General features: G+C 34.9%; 1 protein-coding gene across 1 annotated transcript in view; it reads right to left on the bottom strand.

Moving 5' to 3' along the window:
* Positions 1-1,203: 1,203 nt before the first annotated feature.
* AAH (allantoate amidohydrolase) overlaps positions 1,204-18,341 on the bottom strand; it is a 120,052-nt gene continuing 102,914 nt past the window's right edge. Inside the window, exons 6-12 of the mRNA XM_089796994.1 lie at positions 13,811-13,920; positions 13,632-13,737; positions 13,420-13,506; positions 13,004-13,246; positions 2,098-2,223; positions 1,781-1,954; positions 1,204-1,702 (exon numbers count right to left, since the gene is read on the bottom strand). Of these exons, the coding sequence (XP_089653120.1) occupies positions 1,583-1,702; positions 1,781-1,954; positions 2,098-2,223; positions 13,004-13,246; positions 13,420-13,506; positions 13,632-13,737; positions 13,811-13,920 (966 nt within the window). The 3' untranslated portion in view covers positions 1,204-1,582. The remainder of the gene's footprint in view (positions 1,703-1,780; positions 1,955-2,097; positions 2,224-13,003; positions 13,247-13,419; positions 13,507-13,631; positions 13,738-13,810; positions 13,921-18,341) is intronic.

Genomic DNA, 18,341 nt, shown 5'->3' with positions numbered 1-18,341 from the left:
TCCAAGTCTGGCCCCTCTTGGCATAAAATGCTTATTGATTTCTTTGATGAGTTTGATTCTAAATTAAACAAATTCTGATTGGTTTTATGATTATCTGTTGAGGTCTTATGCCATCTTTGGAGAAGGAATGAGGGGGTCTTTGAAAACATTAGGAGGGATCTTAGTGAGTTTAATTTTAAACTTAAACATTTTTATATAATGACTCAGATTTCTGCAGTCTTGGACATTCCGAAGAACAGGTTTATGATTTTAGTTCGTGAAGGAGCCATGATTATATATATGGAAGACATCCAGTCTGCTCATTATTTTGAATAGTATTTAGATATATTGAACAAAGGAGCTTGAGAACCTGAAGCAGTTTACCAAAGATAAAAACATCAATGTTCAGGAGAAAAATGCAAAGATCAAGGAGAAAAGAGAGAAAACTGGACTGAGTTGGGAGGACGCAGCTAACATTTCTAGTGCAGTTGATCCACCCATTGGTGTTTTTGATATTGATAAGGCAGATTGTAGTAACAATATTATTGGTCCCTGCGACTAACAACTAGTACCATTTTGAGTCTGTAATTTTTTGATATGTGATACTCAGCGGTCTTAACTCCTTTTATTCGCAGTTGTAAATATGTAAACACAGCAGCAGGTGGTTTTTCGAAGTCATAGAAGAGTGACTTAGAAGGGTTTCATTGAAAACTGTTTCTGTCTCTGGGTATATACTTCAATTTTTTAGTGAGTCCAATACTTAATGTTTAAAGTTTTATATACTATCTTTAATAGAAAAAAAAAAATTCTGTTTTCATGAAATACGAGAAGAATCTTGACAGTTCCAAATGCTTATTTGTATATTCGATTTTTATATATCTAATTACTTTCTGATTCGCCATGCTATAATTTTCTAAACATGTAAATGCACATACAGCATAGAGAATACATGGCAATGATGGAAAAAATGGATTTGGTTGATTCATGTCATTTCTAATACATAGAAGTAGCATGGCATATTCTACATGTTCTCTGAAGTAACAAATATTCTCAGAACACTGACCACTACTAGATCTGTTTTGGGATAGCACAATCTTTGAGTTCAAAAACAAAATTTGTAGGCATGTAGAATCAAATCTTAGATGACAAAATGTTGATAAGGTTTTGTTAAGAAATCTACCACTTTGACAAAAGAGAGCTCTTGAAGCTTAGACGCTTAGTTCATTTGTGTTAAATTTCTCTTATCATTGGAGAATTTTCAGAATTGCAATCCCACCTTCTGAGAGATTGGGTCAGATCTACGTAACCAATCGCTCTGCTTCAAATATCAATAGATACACAATTAGCGTCTGGTTTTAGGTTAATATGTAACAGTGGAGATCAAGTTTGAATTTTACTCGTACAGATATGTTCCTTTGACTGTACATAAAATGTCTCTGTTGTTGCAAGAACTGTATATTAATATAATGTAATTGTCATAACATGATACAGACCTATTTTCTTGCAGAATGGCTGGAAGAAGACACTTTCAGCTCAAAAGGTTAGAACATGCTCTATTGGACACTGTTACATGGTGCAATAGAATTATAACCATGAAATAGATCTACATTTCTAGTAAAAAAGCCAAAAGCGATAGACTTGCTGCCCAAATGTCATCTTCGAGAACATGCTCTGCAGGAGAATGGCTTATTCCTCCAGTGCAACGAACAAATAACATCCCGACCTGATAAGTTGTATGGTTATGGACACAAAAATTGCATGTATTAAAAAATATTCAGTCTCTAGTAATAATATAACAAACCTTGGTTAGATGTGAAAGTGCCATTGCATCATGCCCTGCTCCACTCATCAACATAGGAACATCATCTGATGCCTTGCATGTCTGTAAAAGAGGTAAGTTTTGCATAGCTACTCTTGCAGCATTTTGCAATCGAAAACTCATGTCATTGTGGCATTCCACAACACTAGCATCATGCTGGATCACAATATAAAAAGTCAGAAGCACACTTATACTGTCTTTCGATAAAATTAGGGCAGTTCTAATAATAAGAAAATTAATAGAAATGTTTTACTTTTACCCCTTCAAGCATCTCTGACAGAAAAAGTTTTAAAACAAACCTTCCTTTCAATAGAGCATGAAAGAGATCGCTTATCGCATATTTTGTATATTTTGTCTTTGAACTTGGAAATGATAAATTCGCGTAGAGCATCCACTCTTGCACGAATATCAACTGTAAATGTCACCTGCAGGAACAAGAACAAATGACTAATAGTGGAAGTCTTGCAACATCTATAGATCTGCTTCGCTTTAAAAATTTAAAATAAATAACACCCCACAAGAAGCAAACACATACTTTCTACAAGTTTGAAGTTAGATCCATTAATATGCAAGGAATCACAGTAGTTTTAACTCCTATAAATTGAATACATCATTAAAAGATCCACTTTATACCTACATAGCAAAATTATCTTGCACAATTGTCAATTGTAATAAAGACTTCAACATAATTAGATGCCATCTTTATGGAAACAAAGAAAAATTCCTGGGCCAAGCAGCCCTAAAAGGATTGTGAATAAAAAGTAAAAAGCTGAAAATCTGCAAATATCTTTATGATCAAACCATGATAAGAGGATGTCACTAATCTCAAAAAGTCTTGTTTTTTATCTAATAAGATATTGCAGCTTTGTGATTAGATCAAGAAAAGGTTTAATACAAGAGCGACACTAGGGGTCACAAAATGAATGTAAGGGGTAGAGTGGAATTTCAGTTATGAAATCATCAAACAATCTTAAGAAACAAAATGCTATGTAGTTAGTTAACACCACTAGAGAATATGAAAACTTGTACTCAATGACTAACCTTACTAATTTTAACTTCAACAAAAGAGAAATCCTCACTGTATTATACTATTATTTAGCATATACAATTTTTAAGTGTAGATCCATAAAATTGGAGACCTTGAGCTCCTAGTGCTGAGACTCGGACTCAGCAAAATCTTGGTAAGTTGTTTTCTGACTCAGAACAAAAAATAAGCTAAAATCCAGCATATATATAGGAAAAACCATCTTTTATGCTTTTTTTTGAAAATTTCAAGTTGATTTCATCTAGAACGATCTATGGACAATAACTCCTACAATATTGCAAAGACAATTCTCATGGCTTACAGTAATTATGGCAACTTGTAACACTTCCATGGTCTACAATTTACTAGGGAACATCCCAAAAGCACAAGATAACGCAAAGATCAACCAGCAATCTTCTTCTAAGCTAAGGCCGCACCAAATCCAGCAGTGACATGTCACTTTAAACAAGTTCAGGCTCAGCAGTATCCACACTTTCATCAAACCTTCTACAATTATTGCCATGGCTTCAACAGGGTATTGGGTCTAGCGACCTCTAGGCCAAACCACAAACGTTAATTTGACATCATACATCACCACATTACTATGACACTGAGTGTCACACTGCAGGCATTGTATAGTGTAGCCCCCGCAATAATGTGTGAGGCACCACTAAAGCTCAGACTATGCTAGGTCATCCACCAACACATCATGCAAGTACCAGCCACATCACTTAACCATCGGGAGAAGATGAGTCCTATAAACGACATCTAACTTACAAAACATTGATAGATATAAAGAAGATAGTAGATAGATAAGCAAATGATAACTTATGAATATAATATATAAATTATTTATTATTTTTGTATGTCACCTTACCATCTCACTTCTCCAAATATTGTAAAGTAGAATTCATCCAAAAATTTAGATGTCTACGAACCCACATGATTCAGAAGTGATTGGTTGTTTATTCCTCTGTTGAGGATTTATCGTAGATTTATAAACAAAAATAGAAAAGGTTATTAATACTTATTTTAAAATATTAGTTTAATTAACATACAAATTCATTGTGAAATATAAAAAATTTAAATTTACAAAAAAAAGTTGTAGGAATGTTTATATCTAAATGAATATAGTTCAAATAATTGGATGCATAGTTAATCATAACTGTTTATCATATCAACTTGACTGTTGTGGAGGTGAAAACACCAGAGCAGAGACTTGACTGATGTAGCTCTCCTGAAAACCTCAAGATTTTCCTCATTTCTGTGTGTGTAATATTAAGGAAAGAGGGAGACATCTAGAGGCAGAAATAGCAGTAAATAGATAGATAGATAGATAGGAGCATTGATTAAGTCCGATGTAGAGATAACAAGATAGAGATGGAGAGGGAGAGATGGGGCAGGAAATATGGACATGTAGAGACTTAGAAGTATGGGAAGGGAGTGATGAAGAGAGACAAATTGATAGAGATAGACGTGTCTACATATGGAGGGGGGAGAGACAGATAGAGATAAAGAAATTTAATTTCTTCGAGCAAGTGCAATGTGCAGGTGTACAGTTGACTGTTGAGAAAGCACATGGATTGTTTGTTAAAGTACCTAGAAATGTGGTCTCTTTTAAATTAATGTGGTTTCATAAGCTAGCGAATAAATAAGATTCTTGCACATTTTTGTTCGAATAGAGTTCCAGAAATCCATCATTACTTATTGAAGCCCAATTTTATATTTCAGAGTTGAATCCTAGAACACTGCATGAAATGGAGTGTCATCTGAATAAAAAAATAATTGTTAGCACTAAATAGTACATGTATCGTTTTAAAGGGGAGTGTTTGAAAAGGAGACATGTTGTCTAGGGAATAATGTGTAGATGGAGAAGAGCTTGATGCATCTTCAAATATACAAGATGGAAGGTAGTTAGCAGCTTGAACAAGTGGAATTGGAGATCCAAATATCTCTACATTGTTTGAGGCTATATCAAAATTATCAATCAAGATTGCCCTGTAAAGAAAGGAGATGTAGGTGGGAAAACAGGAGCGATAAAATGGTGTGGACAAGAAAGGGATGTACTGAATATATTTACTAATATATAAATGATCAATATTTATAAAATTTAAAACATTATATAAAATAACGATATTATACTTATGAATAATATATTATTATAATACATAATTTTAACATATATAAACGATGAACATATTTATAATATTATATAATATAAACTGATGCTAGGGGAGGAGGGGTTGCAGATCTGAGCCCTACACTTCCCAAACTTTCAAGCAAATGCAATGGGTAAAATAACTCATGTCAGGCAACCATGAATCTCCCTGATGAGCGAAACTCTCTCCGAATTGTGCTGGTCATCACCCAGCATGTTGAAATCAGAAGCATCCTTTATCATTGCCTGCGATCCTTATAGCAGTTTCAATGGCCCCTCCACAAATGAAGGCCATTCGGAGGGGCAGAAAAGGGACTAAATGGAAGAGGAATAATCTCATTGGGATAGGGATTATTATTAGAGTTTCCAGTGACAGATTTCAGTCTTATCGATACAGGGGCTCACTCCTCTCTGGAGAATGTACAATCACCCATGGAGAATGTACAATCACCCATGGCTCTGCATCACCTATAAATGCAAAAGACAGCAGTTAAAACAAGGCAGTCTTCCAACCAATGGAAACGGAACCTCTGAAATTAAAGAGTTTCAAACAATGATGTGACACAATATTTGATAGCTGAGATTTAGTTGTTGACAGATGGAATATTTATGTATAAACTGCTGTAATATTGACTTTTTTTGGCAGATATTTCAGGTTACAGTAGGGAGGGCAGAGATTCTCTGCATGGTTGTTCATTTCATTTCAACATGTGCCTACCATTGATCGCAATATATAGGTTGTGCATTATAGAAAGAAAATGCCTATGGCATAAAAATCATACATCTTTTTCATGAGTATGTTATGTATAGGAGGAATGGGTAAATAAAAATACATTTATCATTTCAGTTCTATATCTGTCAATTCCTTTGCACTACTCTCTCTCTCTCTCTCTCTCTCTCTCTCTCACACACACACACACACACAAACACACACAAAACAGCCATGAAATCACATAACTTCATCTAGAGAGATTTTCACCAGGTTTCAAGCAAGGCCCTGTATCGGTAGCATCAAAGTAATTCATCTTCATTTTGCATGACCTATCAATTATGATTGAAGTACCTAAGTCTTGGCGTTAAACATTGAGAACCATCAGACCACCTAGCAAGCTGTTTCAACATGGCCAAACCAACAAAAGAGGAGATAGAAAAGATGATTAAGAATGAAACTGCAAAAGCATTCATGCACTAAATTTGTGCTTCGCTAGTTTGAAGAGGTGCTTGAGCCAGCAGTTCCCTTGACATTGTCATGGTTAGGAATATTGCATCAATAGAATAATTTATTATTTTATGATAAAATAAATGTGAGTTATAATAAAAAATCACATAGCTGTTCTAGGTTTGAAAGTAACTAGTTTAGATTGTATTATGAGTTGTATTTAGTTGTTAAAACTTAAAACAACACATATATTTAGAGATTTATTCCTTGTAACGTAGGATATAAAAAATCCTATAAATATGTATAGAATGAATGAGAGAATAGTGTGATAGAAGAATATCATTTTGGTGTGTAAAATATGCTCCTAATTTCTCTCCCAAAATCTTCAATATGGTATCAGAGCATGTCTGAGCTTAACTTTCTCATACCAGGCCCAGGAACACAAGAAAGCCTTGAGTGTTTATCCTATGTAAAATATAATAAGTGTAGAATAGAAGATAGACTGTTCTTTTTGTGAGAATTTATTTGTCTTTCTTTTAATAGTGGGTACTGAAGCTACAGTACAGTATCATAGCGGAAGAAGGAAGAAAATCAAGTGACTGTTCAGTGGAAGAGAAAACCAGAGCATACATTAATTATTAAATAGTACCAGTAACTCTAGTCATTGTAAAGCCAATAGGATTGAGGCTTTATTATCCACAAGAGGACCAAACCTTGTTCTTCAAATATTCTCAAACCAAATTTAATTATAGCACTGAAAGGCATTAATCTATTTGCATGTGTGATTTAGGACAGACTGAAAGAAATCTGAAATGAGCTGTGGCACAACCAGAAGGACGTGAAGGAATCAACTGTGTAAGTTTTGATTAATGGATGTTTGTTGTGATATTTTCTATCAATTTAAAGGAACAACCATGGCAACACATATGCATAACATAAATGTAAGCAACTACAAATATATAGATATAGGTGTATGCTATAAGTGACCATGTGTGTGCAGTTATGATGGTTAAGCAATTTAGTAAGTGAAGTGTAAGTTCACACTAAGTGAATGGCACATATGGACATATATATATATATATATATATATATGCACCTCGGGCTTGATATTATTATATATTATGATATTGTTCTTCATTCAAACCCAACTTTCAACTAATTTGTAATCAATCTTTCCCATCAGCAAGGAATATCTTCTTGAGTGGCAACATAACTCTTCTTGCAACCCAATATCAAGGAGTCACTTCTTTATCGATCATTACTTGTAAAAGTATATCGGTTCATTTTTGTTATCAATGATGCCACTCAAAACTAGAGCTCGACATCTTGTGCCTTTCGAAATGATTACCAAATCTGAGAATCATTATGGTGTTAGCATTATAGTTCTTAACTGAGGTCATTGCACCAGCAGGGATAGCACGCAAGAGTCTTAGGACAGAGTATCTGCCTTCAAGATTTACAATTTATACAACCATACGTAGACACAAGCATATAGTTGTATTACATAAGTGATTGTGTGTATGTAGATATGATAGTTAAGCAATTGAGCACGTGAGTGTAAGTTAGCACTAAGTTACTGGCACATATGCATTTAAATATATGTGTGTGTTTGTATAAATGCAACTTTGTGCACCTCGGGCTTGATATTATTATATATTATGATATTGTTGTTCAAACCCAACTTTCGATTAATTTGTAACCAATCTTTCTCAGCGGCAAGGCATGCCTTCTTGAGTGGCAACATAACTCTTCTTTCAACCCGATATCAAGGAGTCACTTCTTCTTTATTGATAATTACTAGTAAAGGCATAGTGGCTCATTTTTGTTATCATTAATGCCACTTGAAACTAGCACTCGGCATCTTGTGCCTTTGGAAATCGTTACTAAATCTGAGAATCATTATGGCATTAGCATTATAGTTCTTAACTGAGGTCATCGCACCAGCAGGGATAGCACACAAGAGTCTTAGGACAGAGTATCCCCTTCAAGATTTACCAGGCATGTTCTTCTTCATGAAGCTATGTTGTATTATGTATTTATACTTACGTTCTGTTCAGTCAATCATAGAAGTGATCTTTATACTCAAGGCCATAACCAATATAGAGTTTAGAAGAAAACTAGCTTTACATTGTGTCACTGTTACATGTTTTCTGTCAATCATGAGAACTATCCATGTAATCATTGTTTCATAGTGATATATAAGAGCTTAGATGTAAACAATATTTTCATTGTGACTTTTTTACATGTTTGCTATCTGTGCAACCATTGGGATGCTGATAGCTGTGCATAATATTGAATTGCTAATATAATTAACCAATTGAAGCACACTTTAATATTCATCCATCGAATTTGCATTTGTAATCACATCTGAATTATACTCATTGACTTTTTATATTTTTCCAAAGAACTATTCTGCAATCTACCAATAGGAAAGAGAATTGTCTCTGTGGATGATATCTTTATCAAAAGAGAAACCATGCCCTGTTCTAAGCATTGCATTGAGCTGCACCTATCTCCTAATCGAATGAATATTTTCTTCCAAGAAATAAATGATAGAAATTATCTCTTATCTGAAGTAAAAGGGATAATGTCTTCAATAAAAAATTCATAATTGTTGTTAATCATCATCCTTGCTTACAATGAGAGCTCATATTGTTTAATTATCTAATTCCCTTTGCATTGACAATCATCTCTGCATGCATTCTGATTGATAATATTTTCTGGGCTTTCTGATTTGAAAAGGATAGTAAGTCATAAATGATGAACCTTGCTTCTTGAGGCAATTTATGTGACCCTGTTGTTTGTAATAAGAGCTATAAAGTACTTCCAGTATCAAGTTACCTAATTACTAGATTCTTTTAGAGAAATTCTATATTCTCTGTAGATTGGTATGCAATACTATATCATTATAACCCACATTAGTATCTTTTGAATCTGCAAGCACGGGGTTTCTGAAACTCTGTAATGGAAACACATATTACCAATAAAGTGGTGTTCCCAATGTGAATTATGTTTTGAAATATGAATCTGAAAGACACTCGTATATCCATAATTTGTATCTCAGACAAGTTTATAAACAGCTTTGAGAATGTATACAGTCACTTCTTGGTTGAGCTCAATGATCATAGCACCTTGACCTTTCATAGCGGTTTGAGTCTGCATAACTATTATGGCTCAATATATCCTTGTAGATTCTGCCTTTCTCATAGGAGTCTATTTACAACATCATATATGTGGCTTTCTGAAATGAATTCATGTACCTTATGAGTCTCCATGATGGCATAAACAATTCTTAGGAATTTGTGGTGATCATATCTCTGTCTTTCATCATCCAGACAATTTATTGTTCAAGGAATAGTCATCTATAGAGGAATCCTTAATCATTAATCTATCTGTTACTATATTTTGACAATTTATTATTTAATAACACTGTAAATCTAATGGATGACGAATAATCCTCAGGTTAGGTAAAAATCTGATCATTATAAGAGTACGACAGTATGTCTTCAATATCATCTTGAAATTCTAGATTGAACCTGATCAATCATAAATACAGATGCATTTTGAAAAGGATTCTATTTCTATTGTAGGAAGAGAAAATAGAAAAGACTATGAAATGTCAATCATACTTTAAATGTTTATAACAATGGTTAACTGTTGGAAAGGGACTCCTTGTGGATTGGTCATTAGCCGTGGAAACCATAAAGATTCTGCTTATGTCAATGTGTACCGATCTTAGGTCAATGGATCATTATTGTCAGAAATGGATAACAAGTCTTTAATGAGTCATGGAAAAATTAAAGAGTCTTAAGGGACTCAATAGAAGTTTGGTGGTGACAATGACCAGACGAAGTACAGTGCTTGCACCCATAAAACCATGGCGAAGGTGGTATTATGCTATTGGTAGTAACCATGAAATGCTAGAACCAGTAGGGCAATGTCTAGCTAGGAAGGTCAATCTTATAGGAGAAGATGACTATAGGTGTAACTAGCTATGACAGTTATGGATTTTGAACCAAGTCTCAAATGGAATGACAGACCAAATCGTGTGTTGCATCTCTTGTGTATGGTCAGGCCACTTTCGCAAGAAGTTGTGTGGGAGAATATTAAATTTCAAGAACATAAGATCAATGATTGGGATGTAAAACTTCCGATGATTCTTTCCCCCTTCTGGAAGAAATCAGGAGCTTTAACATAAAGATAAACAAGATCAAACCATCAAGCTTATTTGTTAGTTATACCAGTTAATGCTTTCTTTTATTTCAGCATTAATGAAATGGAAAATTGTCAGTTGAATTCCTTTCCATGTGAAGTTAGTTATTCTAGAGGAAATTCTATCTTTCTTTCAGTTGTTAAATGCACTTTCAGTTATCTATGTTCATGTGAAGAGGAGAGCAGTTACTTCTGTAATTAAAAGTAAAAGCAAAACTATATTTCTCGTGAATTATTCCTTATCTGATTTTATTATCTGGTACTTAGATAAGGCTTGTTACAATATGCATCAATTTGAATTACCAGCTCTCAGCAACAAATGAACGAAGTATATAAGAACAAGAACTTGAAAGGAATCGTAACTTCTCTGTAATTAAAATGAACTAGTAACATGCATGATAGGAAAGAACAATTATCTTAATTTATTCTTGGTATTCTATCAATATTCTGCCTGAATCAAATATTAAATACTATGATTAAATCCAAAGTCATTGTAAACTGAAAACAGGACAGTAAATAAATAAAGATAAACAATAACCAAGCAGATGCAAAAATGGTTAATTTACCCTCAACAATATGTAAACAGTAAAATTGATAGAACAAATCATGCATAATAGATTATAAACTTGATCAAGAACATCAGTTTTCTTTTAGGGGTCTCTTTCCCTAAAAGGTCATTTTTACCATTAAGTCGGTTAAATACTTAGCAGCTGCTTGTTAGTGGGTCGCCATCCCTTTAAAGTCAGAAGACCATTAATGTCAAAAGACAGTGGCAGATAGCCTGATGTTGGTCCTCGAGACCAAGAGAGTAAGTTGGACTCATTTATTATACACAAGTCAAGGGTGGTGAAATCTTAAAGCACAAGATAGTGCTAGTATGTTGATAAAAATTGGCCAAGGTGGCACAAGCGTAAAATGCATGAGGCCATCAGTATACATGAACCATAATTACACGTCTAATCAGAAGAGTCATACTAGATGAAGACGTAACTAGATTGTGTGACTGACTATGAATTATGTAGCTTCTAAACACCAGGCTCGGATGGCAATCAGACCTAACCCTATGCCTGCACTTTTCATGTAGGGAAAGGCTACTTCCATTGGGAAGTTGAGCAAAGGACTGCTGGTCAATTCTTTGGAGGTAAATCACCTAATGATGGTCTCCCTGAAATTATTTCATGACTCATACAAGATTTTCAAAATGGAAGAATGGTGATTATCTTCTCTCTCTTGTTTATGCATTCCTTTAAAAGATAAAGTAGTTAAATGTATTATTTGGTTATCATTCAAGTTCATGTGAAACAGTCAAAGTGGTTACTCTGTTGGTTATTATTCCAGTTCATTTGAAAGTGCCTAAATCTCTTATCAAGCAGTATTCATATTCATTTAGAAAAGAATTCATTTCCATTCCAGTTATAAATGAAAAGAAAAGAAAAAGTTTTATTTTATCAGTTCTGTGATGATAATTGTGTGATATAGTTTAGCTTGCTACCATCATGTGTTAGGAAAATAACCCAATATATTTGATATTCAAAATCTGTTCAATTATTTTGGAAGTATGATTACATTTGCAGATTGTTTTGAAATCATAGGTGGAGGCAACAGAAAAACATTGCATTCATTTAATAACCAAGCTGATTATCATCAAAAGGAAGATAGGTATGGTAAACAAGAGTGTCAGTCACTCTTGAACAGGTACTTCTTTGATGATTTCAGTACGTCTAATTGTGTTTTATTCAAGATATGAATGATAATGGTATGTGCTTTAAATCTTATTGACATGTTTTAGGGGAGATGCATGCTAGAGGTCTTATCAAGGACTTTATATATACATGGATGAAAATATATGCATAATCCTACATAGTTAAATGGAAACATAAAAAGAAAAACATGAGATTGTATCAAGTTAAGAGGCCTCAACCAGTTCTTTGCTAATGTAGGTAGAGGAAACAAAGCAGTTTGGAAGCACCCCATAAATTATAATTGAAACCAGAATTCTCAGACTCAGACTCAGCAAGGCTGACTTGACTCATGACTCGACTATGACTTGACAAAACAAAAAATAAACCTTTAAATTATATATTTTTATAAATATATATATGAGATTATATATCATACTCCATGACCCAGGTCGAGTTATATAAACTCGGCCAGGTCCACACGGCTCAGTGACTTGGACTACTCGCATGACTCACAGAGTCATGGAACTATGATTGAAAAAATGTGATTTTCCATCAACTGTGCATTCAAGAATTCATTTACAGTTGCCTTATAAGTTCATATAGTTCTTATTCTAGTTCAGACAAGAAAACATAAGCTCCAAGGGCTGGAAAATTGATTCACAGCTTTCGCTTCAGCTTGGAAATTATCTTTTAGTGAAAATTCTCGTATATATTATATTTTAAAAAATTGAGACCATAGCCACAAAAGCTAATAAGAAAACTCGTGAAATAATAATATTCTCAAAAATTACACCTTTGTTTTGATAGGAAAACTCTTGCAAACATTCTTTGTTTGCATTATAATATAGTGCCACATTTTCCATTGCATAAGCACTTACTTGACTAAGACCCTATGTTACTCTCTGTGAACTTGGCCAACATAATTCAAATTCAAAAATGACATATGAAAGTGAGAAGTGATATTCAAAACCTGCCGTGGAATAACATTGCTTGCACTTGGCCAGGTTGCTATTTCTCCAACAGTACATACTATTGATCCATCTGAAACTCCCTTCCCAAATAAATTGTCTTTTCCATCTTCAGTTAAGTCTTCTTCTGGATATTTACACAATTTCTCCAAGAACACAATACCTTCTGCAGCTGCTGGCATCGGATCACGACGCATTGACATTGGTACAGTACCTGCATGCCCTTGTGAACCTTTCACCATAACCTGTAAAAGAAGAACCAGGTTAATGGAACCATTTTTTGACATGTTGTATGGGGCTAATTGTATATTGTTATATCTATTTCTTCTGTGACAAGAAGCTAAGAGATTACATATATTGCTGATCTTATCTGTTAAATTTAATAAGGTTCTCATAAGAAATAGGAAAGCACTCTTACTTTTAATCGTGTCTGCCCTGCTATTCCTGTTACAACTCCCAGAGGAACTCCATGTGCCTCCAGCACTGGGCCTTGCTCAATGTGAACCTGCACCATACACCGAAAAAAATATCTAGATGTATAAGCCTTCCTGGTCAACAAAGGAAACAAAAACAAACAAAAAATCTAAGGTAAATACTCATGACAACTATAAGCATGCTTTGCAAGCTAACCTCGATATAACCCCACACCGAGAGAGGATCATACTTGAGTTGAAGCAGGCTTTCCTCTGTTCCATCAAAATTGTTAGCTTTAAGTGCATCCTGAACAGTCAATCCACTGCACATGTAACAAAGATCAGGATTGAGTGATAAGCAGACATTTTATATCATCAACTTATAACCGAACCAACCTTTTATCAGATATATGTAGAATATCTGCTGGAAGTATTCCAGCAATAGCTGAACTACCCAAGAAGGTAGAATGAAACCTAACACCCTCTTCGTCACTGAATGCAATCACCTGCTCCATTTTCAAAACAGTTAGGCACATTAATAAGAACTATCTTTTTGTAGACATTGAGACACCAAATACTGCATTTAGAAGTCAATACTTGTTAGGTTAATCAAGCTCATAGTAGTTAAAGAAATACGATGCAATAACATTGAGGAAGAATTACTTAAAGGTTATCAATGTCTGGTGGTCTAAAAATTAACATCCATGGTCATTCCAACATTCTGGAATTTGTTAAGGATAAGTAAGTAGTGAAAGCCCTGGCTCAGAATCTTGTGAGAGAGGAATTCAGAGGAGGAATGGAGGCTGCTTTGGAGTTTTCCATGGCTAATTCTGCTTGGACTTTTACTATGGCTTCCGGTTGATTCTATGATCTCATTTAAACAATTTGAGACTGGATGCTTAGCTCTGACTGAGGTGGTGGGCAAATTGCAGGTTTTTGTAATTGAAGGCAGTGGGGAAGGCTTAATCCCAGACTTCAATTTCTATAAGTTGCTTCATCCTTTTCACTTTCTGTCTCCTCACCGGGAGAGTGGGCAGGCTAAGAGGTCTTGTAGTTCCATCAGATTTTTGTTGAGGACCACAGGTCTGGTTCCCTGAGGCAGTGATGAAGGCAGGGCTGAAATGTCAATTTCTGGTAGCAGAGCATCTCTGTTGAATCAGTAGAGTCTGCAATTTTGTGCCTGGGTCGAAATTTTGAGTTCTTTACACTTCTTTGCTTGGAAAATGTTGCCTTCATTCAGAATTTCTTCTATGGTTAGTTAAGGATGGAGTTCCCTGATTTTCAGCTAGGGAGTCTTTAGTTAATAAGTAGTCTTTTACATCTCGATTGCAGCTCATTGGCAAACTCCAGACTTGAATGTAACCTTGTTTTGAAAATTAAAACAAAGGGCAAGTGGGCCAAATCTCTCATTTCACGTAAAAGAATGGTTTAAAATTCTTGTTGTACAATTACTCACTATTACCAGATTGGGAAGATTTTTCTTCCTTCCTACTTGTTGTGAGGTTTTCACACTGTTGCCCCATTGCAGTTATCTTTCCACTGATTGTGATCTTTGTGTAACTTTCAGTTTTCTCTAAATGTAATTTAGTGTCACTGTTTTCTGAATACATTTTGATTTCAAGATGTCTTTGAAACTTTGATTCTTCACTTTCTCAAGAGGATGGAAAGTTCATTCCTTGTTTTCATTCTTTTTGTTATGTAAAATCTGGATAAATGGACTTTGTGTCATTTATTTCCTTTTTAGTTAGTTTTTCCACATCTATTTCATGTTTATGGATAGATGTTTGTAAACCTTTCTTGCTTTCAGGTTAAAAGCATTGTCAATCATAGTGTAGTTGATTATTTGTAAATCTTACACAGGGAGCTGTACCCGGATAAATTCAAAGGGCGCTTGCACTTTTCAGTAGCGATGTGACCCAACTGTTAGTGCATATTCAGTCTTCCTGTCTGGGCTTTTCGGGTTAATTTGTATCTTTTTCTTTGGAGGACAATCTGTTCACTAATAGATGGCTAAGGAGACCCTAGTTGTTCATGGGAGAACAATGGAAAAAGGAAAGAAAAGGGACAAGAAGGGAAAATCCAAGTCTCCTGGGAGATCTAAGTCTTCTGGTAAAAAGTCCAAGGCAAAATTTTGTAACTGTGGAAAACCTAGTCATCTTCAAGAAGAGTGCAAGGAGGAAAAGAAAAAGAAATGTAAAAAGGATTTCTTTGATTCTGGCTTTGAAAAATCCTCTCAAGACGATGTAGATGCTTTTATTGCAGCCTTGAGAACACATGCATCAGAAGATGTGTGGTTGATAGATTCAGGTGTTTGTTTCCACATGACATCTCACAGAGATTGGTTTTCAAAGTATGAAGATTTTGATGGTGGGAAGGTATATCTGGGTGATAACTCTCACCTAAATATTGTTGGTCATGGTAGAGTCAAGATCAGATTTTTTGATTGTAGAGTGAAGGGTATTGATGGTGTACTACATATCCCTCATTTGGCATGAAACCTACTTTCAATCAACAAGCTTGGTGATGTGGCTATGCAAGTTATTTTCACGAGTGATGGATGCAAGATGACAAGAGGCTCTATGGTGCTTGCTAAGGGTGTTAGGATGGGCACCTTGTATAGGTTGTATGCATGCACAATTCAGTGCAATAGTGCTTCTATGAAGTCCAAGAAAAGAAGAAAATTATTGTTTCTACATCTGATGGTCGTGCTTTTTGGGTCCCTAAGGGTACAAATACTTTGGACATGAATCCTCCTATCGAGAAAACAATGTTATGGCACCACAAACTTAGTCACATTGGTGAGAAGGGTCTTAGAAACATGAAAAAAAAGAGCCTTGTTGAAGGCCTTGATGATTGTTATATGGAGTTTGACTTTTATGAACATTGTATTTATGGTAAACAACATCGTGTCTCCTTTTATTTGAGTTCTCATAAGTTTTTTGGGGCTTTGGATTATATTCATTTAAATGTGTTTGGTCCAGTTATTATTACTTTGATATCTAGATCTTTATGTTTTGTCTTATCCATAGATGATTATAGTAGGACATTTGTGTATTTCTTCATAAGTAAATTTGAAGTATTTAGTCGATTAAGGAATTTAAATCCTTGGTTGAAAATCAGACTAGTAGAAAAATTAAGTGTTTGAAGATTGATAATGGCGATGAGTTTTGTTCAACAAAATTTGATAGGTTTTGTAAGGATCATGGAATTGAGAGACATAAGACAACTCCATACACTCCACAACAAAATGGAGTTGCAGAGAGGATGAATTGAATGCTGATGGAGAGGACTAGGAGTATGTTGAGTGGTGTTAGCCTTGAACAAAAGTTTGGGCTGAAGCTATAGCCACTACATGTTATTAAATTAACAGGTCTCCCACTTCAACACTTGTTAAGAAGACACCCGTGGAGGCATGGTCTAGCAAGAAGCCCTCATTTAGACATCTCAGAGTCTTTGGTTGTGAGGCATATGCTCATGTGCCAACTGAGAAAAGATCAAAGTTGGAGGACAAGGTAGTTAAGTGCATCTTCATTGGCTATGTTGTTGGTGTGAAAGTTACAACCTTTGGGATCCAATTGTAGAGAAGGCGCTCGACAGTAGAATTGTGATATTTTGTGAGTTGAAACCTTCCAGTGTTGATTTGGAACAAGAGAAAGAAGAGAAGTAGAGAAAGGAAATAGTTCATATTCCTACTACCCCTAAGGAAGAAAAACTGTGAGCTCCTGATGGACTTGATAATAAGGAGAGCCTAAGCAGCTCTAAAAGTTCTAATGAAGAGCAAGAACCTGCACCTCAAACTTTGAGGTCTACTCGTGATAGACACCAACCTAATACATATGGATATTCACTTGAGAGGTTTGGATATTTTTTGTTGGATTCTAGTTGTATATTTGTTAAAACTGATGAGCCTAGGATTTGCTAGAGAGGTTGTGGGTATGAATGATGCACATTCTTGTATGGAAGCCATGAATAAAGAGATGGCAGCATTGGAGAAGAATGCTACACGGGATTTGGTACCTTTGCTCGAAGGACGAAAACCTATTGGATGTAAATGGGTGTTCAAGAAGAAAGTGGGTCTAGATGGTAGTGTTGAGAAGTATAAGGCATAGTTGGTTGCGAAGAGGTATTCACAGGTGAAGGAATTGATTATGGTCAAATATTCTCTCCTATAGAAAAATTGACATCCATTTGATTCTTGTTATCACTTGTAGCAGCTTGTGATTTTGAAGTTGAGCAAATGGATGTGAAGACAACATTCCTTCATGGTGATTTGGAGGAAATTTATGTCACAGCTAGAGAATTTTATTGAGAAAGGTAAAGAAAATATTGTTTGCAGTTGAAGAAATCTCTATATGGTTTCAGGCAGTCTCTTGGAATGTGGTATCAAAAGTTTGACACCTATGTGTTGTCCTCGGAATTCTGAGATCTAAATCTGATCATTATGTATATTATATATCTGAAAATGGTCACATTCTCATCATAGTCTTGTATGCGGATGATATGTTGTTTATTGGGAATGATAAATGAAAAATTTCAGATTTGAAATCTTAGTTAGCAGCACAGTTTGAAATGAAAGATCTAGGTGCAGCTAGACATATTCTTAGGCTTGAGATCATAAGAGATAGAGCTAGTTGAATGTTTTGGATGAGACAAAGGAAGTATGTTAACTCTCTGTTGGAGAAATTTGGCATGACAACTTGCAGGCAATTAGTTGTTCCAATGTTACTGTTACCTAAATTATCACCCCCCGGCTCATTTCACGTAGAGTCATAGTTATGTCAATCAATGGTGCATTTTTTGTTTGAACCAAATACAAGAGTCAGATTTGCAGCAAATTGAAGGGTTACAAAGCAACAAGGATGCATATGCAATACATCATTTTGGTCATAAAAGGGAATAAAAATGAAGCAATAGCTACAGACTCTGC

This window comes from Cupressus sempervirens, chromosome 8, assembly GCF_028749045.1.
Source record: "Cupressus sempervirens isolate cs-2001-9-10 chromosome 8, ASM2874904v1, whole genome shotgun sequence".
NCBI lineage: Eukaryota > Viridiplantae > Streptophyta > Pinopsida > Cupressales > Cupressaceae > Cupressus > Cupressus sempervirens.
The sequence above is the reverse complement of the archived record's forward strand: the minus strand, read 5'-3'. Positions and strand labels throughout refer to the sequence as shown.